Source organism: Patella vulgata, chromosome 8 (genome assembly GCF_932274485.2).
Source record: "Patella vulgata chromosome 8, xgPatVulg1.2, whole genome shotgun sequence".
Lineage (NCBI taxonomy): Eukaryota > Metazoa > Mollusca > Gastropoda > Patellidae > Patella > Patella vulgata.
The window spans coordinates 26,910,088-26,927,994 of NC_065886.2; the positions used below are offsets into that span (position 1 = coordinate 26,910,088).

General features: G+C 33.1%; 1 protein-coding gene across 2 annotated transcripts in view; it reads right to left on the reverse strand.

The window, feature by feature from the left end:
* Positions 1–5,536: 5,536 nt before the first annotated feature.
* The window catches only part of LOC126831113 (protocadherin Fat 1), an 88,481-nt gene continuing 76,110 nt past the window's right edge, over positions 5,537–17,907 (reverse strand). For both annotated transcript variants that reach the window (XM_050561745.1, XM_056102644.1), the window contains one exon: positions 5,537–9,581. In XM_050561745.1, coding sequence (XP_050417702.1) covers positions 8,878–9,581 — 704 coding nt within the window. In that variant the 3' untranslated portion in view covers positions 5,537–8,877. The remainder of the gene's footprint in view (positions 9,582–17,907) is intronic.

Below are 17,907 nucleotides of genomic sequence, written 5' to 3' on the forward strand. Positions count from 1 at the left end.
TCTTGCCCCTAGGGGGTGTCATACCATAAGTTTGATCAAAAACTTCCGACCCCCCATCTTAGCACTTTTTGCGATTTTTGCATGGTCTTCTCGCGGATACACTCTTAAGACAAAAATCAAAAACGTCCATTTTCACTTTTGCCGGTGTATCTCTTTGCGAGTAAAATGGGGCCGTCAGATAAGCCGCCCATATGAACTGTTTATGTTCATGTGCCAGTGGCGTGGTAGCGTTGTCCGAGGCGAGCAATGGGTCGATGGGTGGACATTAAAGTGTCTTGCGACGGCTACCTGTGAAGCCCCCTTATTCATCATGTCAATAGCTCTGTTCCCGTTTTCTTGTGTAAGGCGTGGCATTTTTCCGAAGTGATGAATGTTGAAATTTTGATCTGTATTTAAAGGGACAGAGTGCAGGGTGTGACATGGGACTTCCTAAAGTCGTGAAAAAAGACAAGTGTTGCGTTTGCACGAACAAAGTTCATTACCAAGAACTGATATTGGGTTCAAACCCAGAACTCCACAAAAAGAGACCCATCACAAGTTTAACCTAGTATGTGCCATAAGATAGGAAAGCCCAAGACAATGTTTACCAAAAATATTTCACGTATAAGGGATTGCGTCTTTAATGGCTTTGAGTATAGTAACCATTTGCTATGCCTACCGAAAAGTTTTTTCGCCCATCTTTGTCCACTTTAAGAATTAAGGTTCAGAGTATCGGGCACCGCTGCCCACTCAACCTAGAATAGTAGAAATTTTGTTCGCGATTTTCGAAACAACCTGAACCTAACTCCCTTACTATACTTAGTGTGTATTTTATACTCGATTGTTAAATTTGGTGTTCTCGTCCACCCCTTTTAAACTCACTATCTTTATTTCTAATAATGAGTGAAAGGATTTTGGTAAACTAAAAATGGAATTTTATTTTTAAACCTTGTGGGTGCACGTTGTGGGAATCACTTAGCAAGTATCATGGGGTCCATATTATGTACCCCAGTTTGGTTTTTATTTGTTTTCATATTTGACATCTAAACAACAACTAAAAACATTTAATTGACATAATATGGAAAAGATTTAATAATTATCACAAAATTGCTACTATGTGTACTATGTCTATGTGATAAAGAGGTTAAATGGCAATTCACGCTTGATACAAAAAACATTGAATATTTGGAATTCATCATTCAATTTTTGGGATTTGTAACATGCAGATGCTAAAAGAGAAAATACTCTGGCATACGCAATATGGTATCAGACAGCAAACACATTAGCAAACTGTGAGTTTAGGGGTACAATTGGACCCCATGTTCCTGTCAAACGTTGGGCCTGATTTGTATGTAACATAACTGTGCATGTGGGAAGCAGATGAATACCCATCTCTTCGCTAGGTGTAAAATGTGTAGGAGACAAAGTCACTAAATTTCAGAAAGCAGTACCCAGTATTATAAAACACTATAAAACATATACCGACAAGATTTAATGAAATAAAAGGAAATGGGGCTTAACGTCCTACTGCTCTAAATTCACATTTTAGTAACTATCAGAACTCTGATTGGTTGATCACATCAAATGGCTGATTTTGATCAAACTTGAAATAAACCTTAATTTATCTCAGTCTCCAACTTACATTCTTACTGTGCATATTTTTTATAGCCTATTTGAATCGGTTTGGTCGACATTATCTAAACTATGAGTCCCGATATCAATCCCACCCTCGATTCTTCAGTCTGGTGGCTAAATGTGGGTTTAATCCATCATACCCATGAAAGCCAAATTTACAGCTATTTATCCGAACTACTAACACCAAATCCACCAAATCGGTCCTTGAGATCTTAGAACCAGAACAATCTTTTGGTTCCACAGTCGAAATTGAAACTTTTTAGTTACAGAAGTTTCAGTGTAGTTGCTCCTCAATTGTGCAGTGATTTACCTATACTCTGTAAATCCTAAACTGTGAAATTTTGACTACTTTCAAATCACAACTCGGGAATGCTATGGGAATTAGACTTTCTGTTCACTGTGTATATAACTATTTTCTCAATGCGCTTTGAGCATGCTTTTGGCGCTTTACAAATGTACATTATTATGTCGGAAACCCTGACACCATATTGTGTTTTTTTTATCTACATGTATATATATTAAAGTTCACATAATGACGAAAGGTTAAATGCAATGGCCTTGAAGGTGCACACCTCATTATTATAACCCGACTTTAATCTTAAACATCGGTTGTCTGTCAACGAAAAATACGCCTACAGCAGTCAAGTCATCATTTTGGGGACATTTACAACACATTAAAAACGTATCAAGAGTAACAAGTAAATTTCATCTGAATCCTGCACTGACTGTAGCCAAATGAAATATGCACAGATGGCATTGGTGTTCAAATTTATGTAATTGATATAATAGTAAAACAGTCATTGCATTTCAAATGATCAATGATGCAGTAAGTTCGTCAAACACATGCATATTAGTCCAGGAGCTAGCAAAGATTTAATTAAAATCTCAAGTTCAAAAGGTTTGAGGACTGGAATTAGTAGATATGATCATGGAACCCAATAAATGCAATGCTTTAAAGATACATTATGTAAGATTTAGATAAAGAGCTAGCCATTCTTGCTATAATAGTTTGAAAAAAGATAATGTAAAATGAATAATTTGAAAATTTCATTCAAATTACTCTATTGCGAGCGAAGATATTAGCCTTTGAAGGTTTGACAAGAAATGTGCAATAATTTCAACATCGCTCCTTCATTTTTAGCTTAAATCAAAATATGGCTGAATTGTTCTAATCTATTTAATATCGGAGAAATCTGATGCCATCGAGAGTTGATTATGGCCTGAATAATCTAATGTCTAATTAATAATTTAGAAAACATTTCAGGCCTAAAGAAAGACCTGCAATAGGCAGATTTAGCTCTTGCATAATGTATGTTTAAGTAATGCTTTTTGGGACACCACCTGGTGGCGCTGTTCACATTACAACCCAAATTATCACAACTCGAGTACATCCATGAAACCTGTGTTTAACTGCTACTTAGGCTTCCCAATGACAATATAAATCCTTCTGAGTAGTCAATTGTGAGGATTATCCCACTTCTGAGTAGGTCAAAGGTGACCATTGTTGGCCACATCCATTCTACCATAAAATCAATCTCAGTGCAAGATCAAAATGGGTCAACATTACTCCTTTTGAGTAGTCAGTGTTGGGAATTATATGACCAGGTAGTATTTAATACAGCCATTCACCCAATACCCGGCATCTCCACCATATATCATCCCTTCAGTATGTCCCTTGCCTGCCTGTGGGGTTCTACCTATGATCTACAATCTTTCCTCTAATATACTAGAGGTTACTTGGTAACAATAAACAATACATAGTAATTATATATACTATTCAAAAAAAGTAGGGGATATTTGATTTTGGGGGCATAATACTAAAATATGCAAATGACTACGAAAAAAGTCACTATAGAACCTAACAGAAGAAACATTTCCAGTTACATGTGACGCCCAAACACACCAATAGCTACCGCATGGAATGCAGGTGATGCTTGGGATCATCATGGGGGTCCAACCCAAGATTTGCACGACTCTGACTTTGAATGTTACAGTCATTGTGGCATTGAATTCCAGGGTGGAAACATCAGTTTAATTGTTTTAGTGACCAGAAAACAAATTTTGATATGCGTCGGCTTACCCAAAATGAAAGGTTACGTGCCCTTGGCATGCTACAGATCGGCACAACACAGGCGGTTGTGGCGCGGACGATGAATGTTTCTCAGTCTGTCATAAGCAGGCTATGGTCCAGATACCGTGATACACAATCTGTACAGGACAGACCACGCTCAGGTCGACCAAGGGCGACAACTCAAGCCCAGGATCGATTTATCCGTACCTTGGCCTTGAGAAATCGTGTCATCACAGCAAATCAGATCAGCGCTCGTCTTCAAACAGACACTGGTGTGAGAGTGAGTGGCCAGACGATTCGGAATCGACTGCATAGGGGTCACCTTCGCGCCCGACGCTGGAGCAATGTGATGTTTTCAGATGAGTCAAGGTTCACTGTTGATTTTTTGGACAGACGTAGGAGGGTGTGGCGTCGTCAAAACGAGCGCTTCCAAGACGTTAACGTCATCAGACATGATGGATTTGGGGGTGGTTCTGTTATGGTGTGGGGAGGCATCACTGTTGCTGGAAGAACGGCTTTACATGTTGTTGCAGGGCGTGTTACAGGCCAGTACTACCGGGACAACATCTTGGCAGTCCATGTTGTGCCGTTCGCATGACGTCATGGCCGCCGTTTCATCTTCCAGGATGACAACGCAAGATGTCACAGGGCCAGGATCGTTACAGGTTACCTCCAACAACAGAACATCACCACATTACCTTGGCCAGCACTGAGTACCGACCTCTCCCCCATCGAGCATGTCTGGGACATGCTTGGACAGAGGTTACGTCAACGTCAACAACGTCCTGCCAATGTCCAAGAACTTGCTGCTGCGTTGCAACAGGAATGGGACAATCTGGACCAAAATGACCTTAGACGTCTCATTAGGAGTATGCCACGTCGGATCAATGCTTGTTTGGCAAACAGAGGAGGATTTACCCGTTACTGACTTAGTTGTGATGCTGTGGTAACTTTGCTGTTTGACCCCGGGTATCATTTTACCCTTATAATGGTCAGTTTGTGCCTTACTTAGTCTAACGATCATTTGGAATAAATCGATGAATGTGAACTTCATTTCATTTTGTCATTTGTTTCTTCGTCAGTTTCATTAGGTGACTTTAATAACACTTAAAAATCAAATATCCCCTACTTTTTTTGAATAGTATATATCTAAACTTAATAATATTTTATAGTTGTTAAGGGGTAGTATTTAAGTGACATCCATTCATTCATTTACTAAGTTTACAAATGTTTATAGATGGATTATCTCATTACTACTATTGTCTCTAATCTCTATCATAGCTGACCATTGATAACTTACTATAGATAATCCATCTTGGGAGCCAAGTTGTGGTGTAAGTCTAGCCCTGTATTGGGTGAATGACTGTATTAATACTACCTGGTCATAATTAACCCATTTCTAAGTAGGTCAAAGGTCACCAATGGTCCAGCAGGCCCAGTCCACCTTAAATACATACGGTATCTCAGTACAAGCACAAAATGGGTTTCAAACTGTTCCTTGGGACCCTGTGGGCACTACATCATTCCTTCCACAAGGAAATAAATCTCATTCGAGTACCAAAATTATTAGGTCCATGGAAAAAGAAATGAAATGGGGTTAATGATTTCCGACTGGGTTAAAGAAGAAGGGCCATGGAAAATGGAAGACCCCAATTGAGTGGATCTTTATGAAATTTGTTGAACTATTGGCTTTCCATAATATTAATAGAATTGTTACATCTGTTTTAAATTTAAACATTAAAATTGTAACAGTGTCTTGTTGCCAGGCAACCTATGTTTTATTACATTCAGACTGTTTTCACTCAAAGCAGGCTTCATTGTTCCAAAAGCTTTCAAAGAAAAAACAATTCATATCATGAAATATATTTATTCTTTTTACATAAAGTACAAAATTAAATGATGGATTTTGTTTTGTTTGTTTATTCATCACGTCAAATCACAGACATACAAAACATTAAGTAACAAAGAAACATTTAACAAAACTCACAATAGTACCTTTTGTACAACAACCAAATAATTGAAATATTAATAATAATAATCAAATTCATAATCAATATTTTCTCATATCCTCTCCTTGCATAACAATGCAAAATCTTTTGCATATGCATCATAAATATTATAATCTAAATCATCACAAAAATATAACAATAATCATATAAGTAGTAATATTTCTTACAGAATATACATTTAAAATATGTATACAAACTTCAATCTAAGTATAAAATCTTCACCAAAAACAATTATCTAAAAAATAATTATAATATAGCATGTAATGTGTAGCATTATTCATAGGTGGGGTGACAAGCTACATAATAGGCCAAACAACATAATGTAAATTGAAAGTATGAAGAGAAATCCTACTTGCTCGAATTGCACACTTGTGACTTGTGGCACTTATTTCTGTGAAAAACCAGCAAAAATTGTTAAAATTAATTGAGCTAAATGCATCCACCCAGAGTGAAATCTATTGACAGGACTTGATGATGATTCTTTCAAAATAAAATGTCATATGTCCATGTAGAAATATTCAAAATGAACCTCAAGCTAAAAAAAAGAGGCTTCTACACCAATAAGAAGACAATTAAATTAATGCTACAAACCAAATAAATGGGCAAAGAATAAATGTATTTCTATGCATACCCCAAACGATATTCTGTATTCTAGTTAGTGCCAAATTTAAGTACATGGTTCATTTTTAGATAGATCTGAACAATAATTTTTTAGGGCTTCCAAGAAAACAATTTATGTTTGTCACCTTAACATATAAATTTTTTTTTTAGACAAATCCAAATGTTGGTTGGTGGTCACTGACCCTGCATAGAACAAACAAAAATAATCTAGGCTAGTCTCTATTTTGAAACTATGGTACTATTAATAACCTAACCCATTAAAGCTGACTTATATTTATAATAATTATTTTATACTAAAACATAGTTTAGGTGACTGTTTTACAACATAAAATACAAAAAAAGGTTCAGATTTTGATTTCTTAAGGGGTTCAATCTTTGGCACAGATGTCACAATTAAAGACAGGAAGACAATAGGATAATAAATGAAATAATGAAAATGGTTTTGGCCAGAAAATCAGCACTCTTTAAATGAAATAAGATTTAAATCGGTTATATATATATATTAAGCTTAAGATCTTGAAGAAGATACATTTTACAATTTAAACACAAGACAAATATTCTCATTAAATTGTCTTTTAGGTATGTGCAGAGAGTATGCTGAAGCCCAAGAAAGTTATAATAATGAAATCACTAGTTTCATTTTTTGTACCTAGATAAAAGATTGAATATGTATAAAGAGTGCAGGAAACACAATGACATGTCAGAAGAAATCAAAGACTATAACAGTAATAAACACCTAACATGTTATTAAAATTAAACACTTTTCACAGTTCTTTTATTTAAAAATCACAACAATAATAACATGCTCTTAATAAAACACATATACCATGTATATCTTTTTTACTCCCATCATTCTTACATAAAATGCAAAAATTAGAAATTATTATCTTGGTTTATAATGGAGAAGAAAACCTATATTAAAATTAAAATTATTCAGAAAATCATGTTAGGCTACCTTGTCATCCAATCTTCAAAAGAGATAGTCAGTGTTAAATGTATTTGAATAATTTAAAATCAAATATATATTTTTTAACAAATTATTTTTGCGTTAACTCAGTAAGCTTTGTGATGAAGAAAATGCAAAATGTTTTCCAAGACAACTGAGACGTAAATTTGATTTATGTCAAATTCTTTTCATGATTTTGATTCATGTTGACAATCTGAATGAGATCATTTCAAGGACAGTACATGTATGATAATATAAAAAACATAATGTTTAATCTTGTCACAACAGTTTCCAATCAATCTTAAATTCTGAGCACTGACTAACCATTTCTATTAAATTAAAATTTGAGCCATATTTGAAAACAAATTATTCAGTGACCTAATTTTAACATTTAAATAGCTTTCTAGATGAAAGTTAAATAGATTAGTCTAATAGACATGCATGGAATTAATTTCAATCATGAAACAAGGTTTTCTTTACTTACAAAAAATATTAATTACAACCATGTTTTAATATATAAGAATATACATTATCGCTCCCCGATAGCTACTATGTAACATGTATGAGATATATATAATCTACTATGATATAAGCTATAGATTACATGTGGCCTGCTAAAATAATATGTTGTTTATACGCTGTACCCTTTCTTGAGATTCTTTTGCCAGTTATATAAAGTTGATTGGAAGTTTCAGCATTAGACGTAAGCTTATGTTGAATATCAGTGGAAACGTCAGGGAATGAATTTCTCCGCAGAAAGATGTTTAAAGGTGTATTGTAGAATTAGTTCATAGTGTTAAAGGTCTAATCAAAAAATTAACCATATTTAGTTTTAGTTCATTATAAATAGGTACCTCCAGCAAACTGTGTCTTTAAGGAGAACATATATTAAATCTATATATATATCATAATTTAAAACTGTCTCAAAAATATATTAATTACTGGCATTGTATCTTAATATCAATATCTGAAGATTCTTTTAAAGCTGATAAGCTTATTGTATCTAGGTAATTAAGTACTTATAATATAATGTAATTTAATACACATATTGTGTCAGTTTACTGACTGTGATAACAATTCTGCTGATTTTAGACATAAAAAATGTACATGTTAATGTTGAAGATTGTTACATGCCATCCAAGGCACGCCCTTCTCACTTTACATGAATATAATGTCATTTAAAAAAGTACACATCACAACCATGAAAATGCATAATATGCAATTAGTATGCAATTGCATTGATATAAAAACATATAAATAATGGATACTATAAATAGACATGTATGATTAAAATTTTAATGAAATCGGTTATTTCATGTTGTTATAAAATTCTCTCATCCACATAGATAATCAGATCTATAAAAAGGATATTTCTTTGCTTAATAAAAAAAACCCACCAGATTTTTTATAGTTTGTCTGTTCCTGGGTTTTGACAGGGCAATCCACCCACCCCCCAATATTTAAAAGCCATTTATCGTCAAGACTTTTTAAAATACATTGCACCATAAATCCATTAAATCACAACACCTTTGTGCAAACATTCAATTCCTCAGTCAATAGGTAATGTCATTGAGGAGTTTTTGAAACATGGGGTATTTTCCATCCTCAAGAGAAGGTTAAACTCGCGAATGTAAGCTAGGCTGTAATAACCTGGATGTAGCCCCATCGTCCTCACTTTCTGATGCATTGATTTCACTGTCCTCAAAATCACATAATCCCGAAATATCGGAACAGGAATTATTACGAGATAGATTACCTCCCATGGAAACACTATTGTCGTCCATCAAAGATAGCGACGAGCGTTCATTGTCTGTATTATAATCACTCAGTTGGCTCAAATAATGTTGTTGCCATGGTTGAGTTAATTGTACCTTAATAACACTATTATTGTCTCCATCATTACTGAAAGGATGACTATCAACGTCTGTAAAGTGGTCAAGAAAGGCTTCCTGATCATTGCTGCCGTTAATATCAAACCCTGGTAGATATAGATCTGGTGTCATATGTTGAAGATTGGTGGGTAGTTGATATTCTTCTACTTCCACATCAGGTATATTCAGTATACGTTGATAATTTGGATATTCGTCATATTCAGGAGGAGGATGTTCGTTATCTTCACCTTCTTCTGCAAATTCTGAATCTCCAACATATTCTGATTCGTTACCATTATAATCTGATTCCACACCTAAATCTACATGTGTATTAGAGTCATTACTATGGGCACTAGAACAAGGGGAATCTGGTACTTCAGCTGACGGTAGTTCACTGATATTTGGTAAATTTGGTTTTGGTGCCCAATCAGATGTATCCCAATGATAGCCTGAAATACAGAAATAGAGAAATAAACAAAAAAACAAAAAGATTCTGTTAGGATTTAAAAAATGCCAGTTTATTAAATGTTACCACAGAAGTTCGAGGTCTCATTTTGAATCAAAGAGTTCTGTTACAAAACTAAAAAGAAAATTATTAAGACATAAAAAAAGTTTTCAGATTATCGTATATAAGGCAGAATTCTTTATATAGAATTATTTAAGTCTAAGAGTCTTTGATGACAGAATTATTAATTATTTCGTACAATTCAAATCGTGATTAGTTTTACATCAAAGTCAGTTTATGAGATGTGGTGGGAGGATATAAAAGGGATATATGTTAAGAGTAAAATGGTATTAAAACCAACACCAAGTATTTCACTACTGGAATAAACCTCTTTATAAAATATTAAAATATAAAAGTAAATTACAAAAAAGAATATGACGCTATGAATTAAAAGTAACAACACCATCTAGTAATATTGTTAAATAAATTAAAAATGTAATTAATAAAAATGTTGAAACAGATTATGAATGAATTCCGCATATTCTGACAAAATAATATTTAAATAGACATTTAATTAATTCAGCTGGAATTTTTAAAACTGTACATATATACATTATTATTTGTGGCATTAAAAACAATAAGACCTGTTTTAAGGTATTAGTAGGGAAGGGTCTTAAATTCCAGCCAAGGTTTCATTTTATAAACATTATAAATTTTCATCTAATTTGACAACTACTTTCTCTTTACATTAGGTCTGTCTAGAATTGATGTCAGAACCATCTTGTAACTTATTTTGTCACTGTTAGATAATTCAGATAATTAAGAGGCATTTTCACTTTAACCCCACACCACATAAACATAATGAAGGTGATGAATAACAACAGTCAAAATTAACATGTAAGTAATATAACAGGTGTTTACAGATAAGGTTTATTCCGTCAACTTTGTCTTCTTCCATAGTCAAAAGTTATAAATAAAATTGTTGATTTCAATGAATTATATGTGTTGATTTGTTCTGTAGGATGACAATCTGTTACAGTTGAAAATTTTAAACTTAAATTAGTTAACTGGTTGAGTTCTGCCTAACAAAGATTTAATCATACAGGGCATGCACATATTTCCATATTGTGTCTCAAAGTTCTTAACACATCTGTCTCACAGATATCTGTTTGTCTTAAAGTGGAGTGGGGTTAGGCAGGCACGGCTATCGCTTGTCATTACAATCCTGGCATCGAAAGCAACCCACTTTCTTCAATGACAGGATTTCTGATCTAAGGGTTTTTAGGGGCGGGGGAACTCAAATAAAAGTAAACAAAATAACAATAAAAAATATAAAATATAATTTGATATAACTACCAGGAGAATTTTATATAAAAAATAACCAACCAAGTAATACCACTATCTACTGTAATAAGCATACACCCAGCCGAAATAAGGGAATAAAAGACAAATCTAAACTTTTGATTATTTACCATTTACAAGAATAAATTCACAGAAAAAGACAAATTGTTTTTGTTTAGTACACAAATCTCATACTTCTATATCTGGAGAAGAAATTCAAATTATTTTTACAAATATAAGAAAGTAGATTTTCACGGTTTCTGCTTTCTGATAAACTGGACACCATTAATTTTGTCATATTCTAAAAAATAACCTTGTCAAGTATTAAACATTATATCACTTCAACATGCCTAACTTTATTCTCTCACTGCTTAATTATCTCTTCCTGCCTTGCTTTTAAATGTTTCAAGCAATAACAATTAATTCAGCACAAAAAGCATTTATTATAAAAATGTCCTTTCGAGGAGTGCCTTTTAGACACTCAATAGACTGTTGACAGTTATTATACTGTTATCATACTGGTTTTTACTACTGGCTTGAATTGGCAGGTCACTTTAATACAGGTAAGTGACCTGATAGAGATGTCGATCAATGTAGAAAATTCAAATGAAGAATGGCCCAGTCTATGAAAACATACAAAAACCAATAAAATTTGTATATTATCAGGAGATAACTAATACCTCCATAGACTGGATGCTTAGTATAATGAATCTGACTATAATTACTATAATACCAATAAAACTTGTATAGTATCAGGATTCAGGAGATAACTAATACCTCCATACCTCCATGTACCTCCATAGACTAAATGCTTAGTATAATGAATTTGACTATAATACCATTACAAAATCCAGAACCGATAGTATTGCCAAACATGGACATTTATTTGAAAGTTAACCAGCAGTTGCAATGCAAGATACGCCCACATTTAAAAGAGATGGATAGAGAACAAGCGAAAAAAAGCGAATTTTTGTACAATCTGGGGTCATAATTCAGTAAGTTATGGCCTGAAATGAGCAAATATCGATAGGAACTGAGATCTTCGGGATGTAAACATTTATTTAAAGTTTCATTAAAATTAGACAAAAACTGTGACCTCTAGAGGGCCCACAATCTTCGCATTAAATACTTTACACTATTTGCATAAATGGAGTGGCCATTTATGTAGTGCAGTTTTGTTTGGATTTTTCCCGCAATTCGAATTCAACCTTTAATAAGGTGTAACAGTAAAATATAAAAACTGTGACCTCTAAGGGTCCACAAGCTAAAATCACCATTGTACAAAAAATCATGGGCCATAATCCAGAAAGTTACGGTCTGATATGCATGAGTATTGAAAGGAACCTAGATCTTTGGAATATAAACATATATCTTAAGTTTCATGAAAATCGGATCAAAATTGTGACCTCTAGAGGCTCCACAACCTTGATATTACATATCTTAACACTATTTGCGTACAGGGAGCGGCAATTTTGTCCGGCAGTTTTGGTCCAATTGTCACGAAATTTGAACTTAACAAATATGGTGTAACTGTGATATATTCAAAACAGTTTTTTAAATCGTATAAAAATTGTTATCACAAGCTAAAAATGCGATTTTTTGTACAATCAGGGGTCATAATCCTGGCAGTTACGGTTCGATATGTGCGAATATTGCCAGGAACTAAGATCTTTGGATTAAAAACATACATTTCAAGTTTCATCAAAATCGGATAAAAATAGTGACCTCTAGAGTGTCCACAAGCTAAAAACATGATTTTTCTTACAATCAGGGACCATAATCCTTGAAGTTACGGTTCAATATATGCCCATATCGAAAGGAACCGAGATAAACCTATATTTCAAGTTTCATCAAAATCAGATATAAATTGTGACTTGTAGATTGCCCACAAACAAATTGTGAACTTCCAGACGGACAGGGCCGACGACAATATAGGTCCATATGAAAATGTTGGCATATAAAAACTGATTTATTGGAGAGATTTTAGCAAACAGATAAAAACAGTAATATTTCACAACAAACGTCAATGCTATAAGCTTAAATTTAGTAACTTCCTAAAGGCAAATTTGCATTGGTTCCATCAAATACCCCAGGCCATTAAATATGGGATACATGTCTATGGAAAATAAATTTGAGAAAAACAAAAAGAAATATATGCAAGTAAAATGGTTATATATATTGTTGAATTAACATTTATATAAATCTTTATGTGAAATAATCCTACATATAACACCTGTAAAAACAATAGCCTGTCACATCATTTTAGATTTATACCAGGGACGTGTGACCTGTGAATAGTTAGTTTTTGAAATGGCTTAATTTGCGAATAGATGTTCATTTTTCATTATTTCATATACATGGTGAAATCCAATATTACATCTTGTGACCTTGACGAAATTTGCAGGTGTCCTTAATATTTAGATCTAAACTTGGTACAACACAATATTTCAATAGACAACAGTAAGGCTCTGTACATAAATTACAGCCTTGTGGGAACTTTCAAATATAACAATTGAAAGCCTATGAAAGTTACATTAATTAGGAAAGTAGTCCGGGACAGTGACAAAACAAGTTTAATAGCAGTTTAAATAGTTTGACACTAAGTAATCCATTAAAATATAGCCCAAGGATGAAATGTCCTTCTCAATGGCATGATTATTTAGCAGTTTTTATGAATATGGTATGACCAGCTTCTAATGGGTCCTATTCCAATAATAGAAGTCCTTTTGAATACTTTTGTTGGGAATTTTCCAACTATGCTACCAGTAAATGGAACAATACATTAGGAAAGACAGTGCGAGACCAGGAAAACAACAAATGTTGTATATGAAAATGTAAAATATTGTGCGACAGTACTCCAGTTTAAATGTAATGCCAGGTAAAATATATTCCCATCCAGGTTCCTGGAGGAATAATAAGAATAAGAGGATTTGCGAATTCTGATTTATCATAGACTTAAAGCATTAAACACTCTCATTATTTTCAGTTTAATGTATTATCTAAGCCATGGATTTTATGGATTAAAAGGATATAGAATTTTCTTAAATAAATAAATCATATGCCAAAATAAAAAAAAAATAAAAAATTTTTCTTTGAAACTTCCAGAATTCCCACACGTATTTCACTAATATAATATTTGCATCCTGTCTGAGGAGGTGTTTTTAAAGATGCATAATGTAAAATTTAGATAAAGAGCTGGGCCCTTATTCAAGAAAACTTAAACTAAGTTACAACCGAAATTTTAAGAAATACTGCAACTTCATTGGATATATGCAAATTGATTTTACTGGTCAGCCAATCGAATTGCAGTATTTCTTAAAATTTCGATTGTATCTTAGTTTAAGTTTTCGTGAATAAGGGCCCTGGATGTTTTTGCTATAATAGTTTAAAAATAGATAATGAAAATTAATATATATAGAAAATTTCATTTAAATTACTTTATTCTAAGCCAAGTTATAAGAGTTTTCAGGTTTAAAAAACAGATTTAGCCTTGCTTATTCATTTTATCGTTAAATTTTAAAATCTCATGGTTGTTTTAATCCATTTATATCTTGGCCATCCAGTGTTCTAGAGAGTTGACTATAGGCTAGTTATGTAAATAAATGTCTAATTAATAAGTTATATAAAATTTGAGTCATAAGAAAGACCTGCAATAGCCTGATTTAGCTTGTAACATAATTCATCTTTAATAAATAAGTTACCTAACACTTTGGGTTAATTGAAAAGTACTTAAATGCGTACTTTACTTTAATACTTGTATCATGTCAAATGTTTTATAAATTCTAGTTTACTTCGTATCTGAAATCTAGACACCAAATCTTGAAATTTGTAAGGATTAAATAGAATTATTTCTACATTTTTGGAATAACTTATTTTAGACCTATATTCTGTGACATGGGAAAACCTCAAAAGTCATTTTTCAAGATTTTGAGAAAATCACAAAAAACATTTTGGTATAATTGCATTCCTAGCTGGGATTATATTTTACAGATAAAGTTTTGATAAGATATTTGTAAGATATTTATACAATTTAATGCAAAAATAAAGTAAATAATTGTGTATTTCTTGTTCTTACCATGTTTCCAATTTTCAAAATTTGGACACAAATGCTGATTTATGTGTTTATCCTGTATATTTATAAAAACCTAAACCTTAAGGAATTTGTTTCACACTTCAGTGGTCATAGAAACCCTTGTAAGTTTTTTTCAAATTGAAATTGTGATAAATTACACACGATAAAAGCTAGTCAATGAGCTTAACGGAATATGAGTCCCAAATAAAATTCATTTTTAATGAGTAGACTTGTGGGGTTTTTCCATGTCAATGACAAATATTAGTTAAATATGCACTATATCAAATTTATAGATCGGATGATAACTGTTGTCTTTAGAGCGTTCGCCAGGTTCAACAAAATGAAACAAGGACCATAACTCTACAAGTTATAAATGGAAATGGCTGAAATTCAATAGGCTTCTTCATTGCACTAATATAAACAATATATATAAATTTCAAACTGATAAGATAAGATAAAAAATGTAGTCTGTAGAGTGTTCACAAGAAATTGTTGACGACGGACCGTTGGGTGGAGGGAGGCGACGGCAATATACAATCACATTTCCATAATCTTTTTCGACGTTCCAAAGTAAAAGTTTGGTGCCAAGATCACCTAAAAATACGTTTTAAATTTTACTATTATTAATTAGAACAGGTTTCGCTTTGGTTTTTGTATTTTACGCTGACATTTTGAAATTTTCCGAGTGCAAAAACAGAATATTGGAACTTTTGACCCCCAGGGTCACAAAGAACAAAGGTGAATTTAGCAAGTTTACATATTTATTGAAAGAATGATTACTTTCGATCATTTTTAGCATGTTTTCATGATATATAAGAATGGCCGCATATTCACTTTCAGTGCAAATGACCTCATTTGACTTTTGACCCCGAATATCTCAAAAACGCCCCAACCGCGGACTAATTACCACTTGGCATCGTATTCTACGTAAAATTTTACTCTAGAAAAGTTGGATCTGGTTTTATGCTCATTTGACCCCCCCTCTCCGCACTGAGCCTCCAGACTATAATAATAAAACAAAAAGTAGATAGTGTGGCTGATGTCTCATCATCTGAATCCCAAAACAAGATGACTAGTCATCAACATCCCGCGCCCTTGCACTTGTTTGGAAGAAATAAGGAAAAATAACTTGTTTATGCTATTGGTTATCAATATAAAAATGTATCAGATTTCGCAAACAGTGTCACTGGTCCTAATATTGTGGCCCTGTTTAGTAGATATTGCTCTCTATTTCTGAAAACAAATGACTGATTGATATTTACTAGAAGATTTGAGATCATTTATGACATTAAGCTCTGGTTTTAAAAATTAGACATGACTACATAGAAAATAGAGAGGAACTGGAGCTTTAGACAAATCTCATATTCCGACACATGGAATATCAATTCACAGAATTTCATACTCTGACCACAGTAGCACGGTAAGGCAGGGACGCTACTCCCTGTAAGGTTTGCACAACAACCTTTGCCTACCTCAATTAGCTGCTGTATGTTAAACAATAAATACATCAGAAAATAAAATACAATAATAGGTTAATGTTTGTACAAAGTTTCAAAAAGATTTCTTGAACAGATAATAAAATATGCTCCAGAAACAAAATCAGGACGGAAGGCTGGATTTCAGAAAATAAAATAATGGGTAAAATTATTTTAAAGGTATCTTGAACAGTCAAATGTTTTTCCATGGAAACACATAAAATTATCAAATCTGAGAAATTCAAAATAAGTGCCATGAAGATATCTTAAATGATTTATGATATATGCTCTGGAAACAAAACTGTACACCAAAAACTAAGTAAAATTTGTTTCCATGGAAACACACAAAATATCAATCCCAGAAATTCCTAAATAGCAAAAGGCACAACTACTGTAATGGGTTGATGTGTGTGCAAAGTTTCAGAAAGATATCTTGATCAGTTTATGAGATATGCTCCGGAAACAAAATTATACACCAAAAACTAAGTCAAATTTGTTTCCATGGAAACACAAAAAATATAAATCCCAGAAATTCCTAAATAGCAAAAGGCACAACTACTGTAATAGGTTGATGCGTGTGCAAAGTTTCAGAAAGATATCTTGAACGGTTTATGAGATATGCTCCGGAAACGAAATCGGACGGACGGACAAACCCCATTTCAATATCCCTCCCTAACTTCGTTCGGCGCGGGATAATATATAAATGGCTTATCAGTTGGTTTAACCTGAACAGAAAATACTCATTATCCCTCAGTTAGAATCAAACTATGGTATTCCAAAGCATAGACAAATCAACTCTGCAGAAAATACACATCATCAAACCCTGTAAATGTATTCACCTAATGAACATCAATACAGAATTTGAACATTCTACCTAAATTAGAAACAGAGTTATTGTGTTCCAGATGGATAAACAAACTCATTTTAATAGTGCCCTGTTTTCTCTGAAAGACAGGGGGCAAAGATATGAACCTGTCAGTATATTTTGTACATTCATTCATTCAGCTGTCAATTATTCTTTCATTTTTATTTGACAATTATTTTTCTGCTGCATCCTTAAGGATAAAACATAGAAATCTAAAAGATGGTAGTCTAATTGGCATGTACATGTCTTTTCATTATGTATTATGTGTGTGTGTAGAGGAATTATTCTAGTTGAATGAGCACCTACCTGTAGATGGACATGTATTTTCATAGCAGCAAGGGTGTCAACCCATTATTATTAAAGATGCATTATGTAACAGCTAAATCTGCATATTGCAGGTCTTTACTTTGGCTTCAATTGTTTATATAAACTATTATTTAGACATTTATTCCCATGGCAAGCCTATAATCAACTCTCAAGACGATCGGATGGCAGAGGTTTAAATGGATTTGAAACACGGTCACCATTTGATGATATAATTTGAAAATGGCGAATCGGGACCAAGTCTTGTTACGAT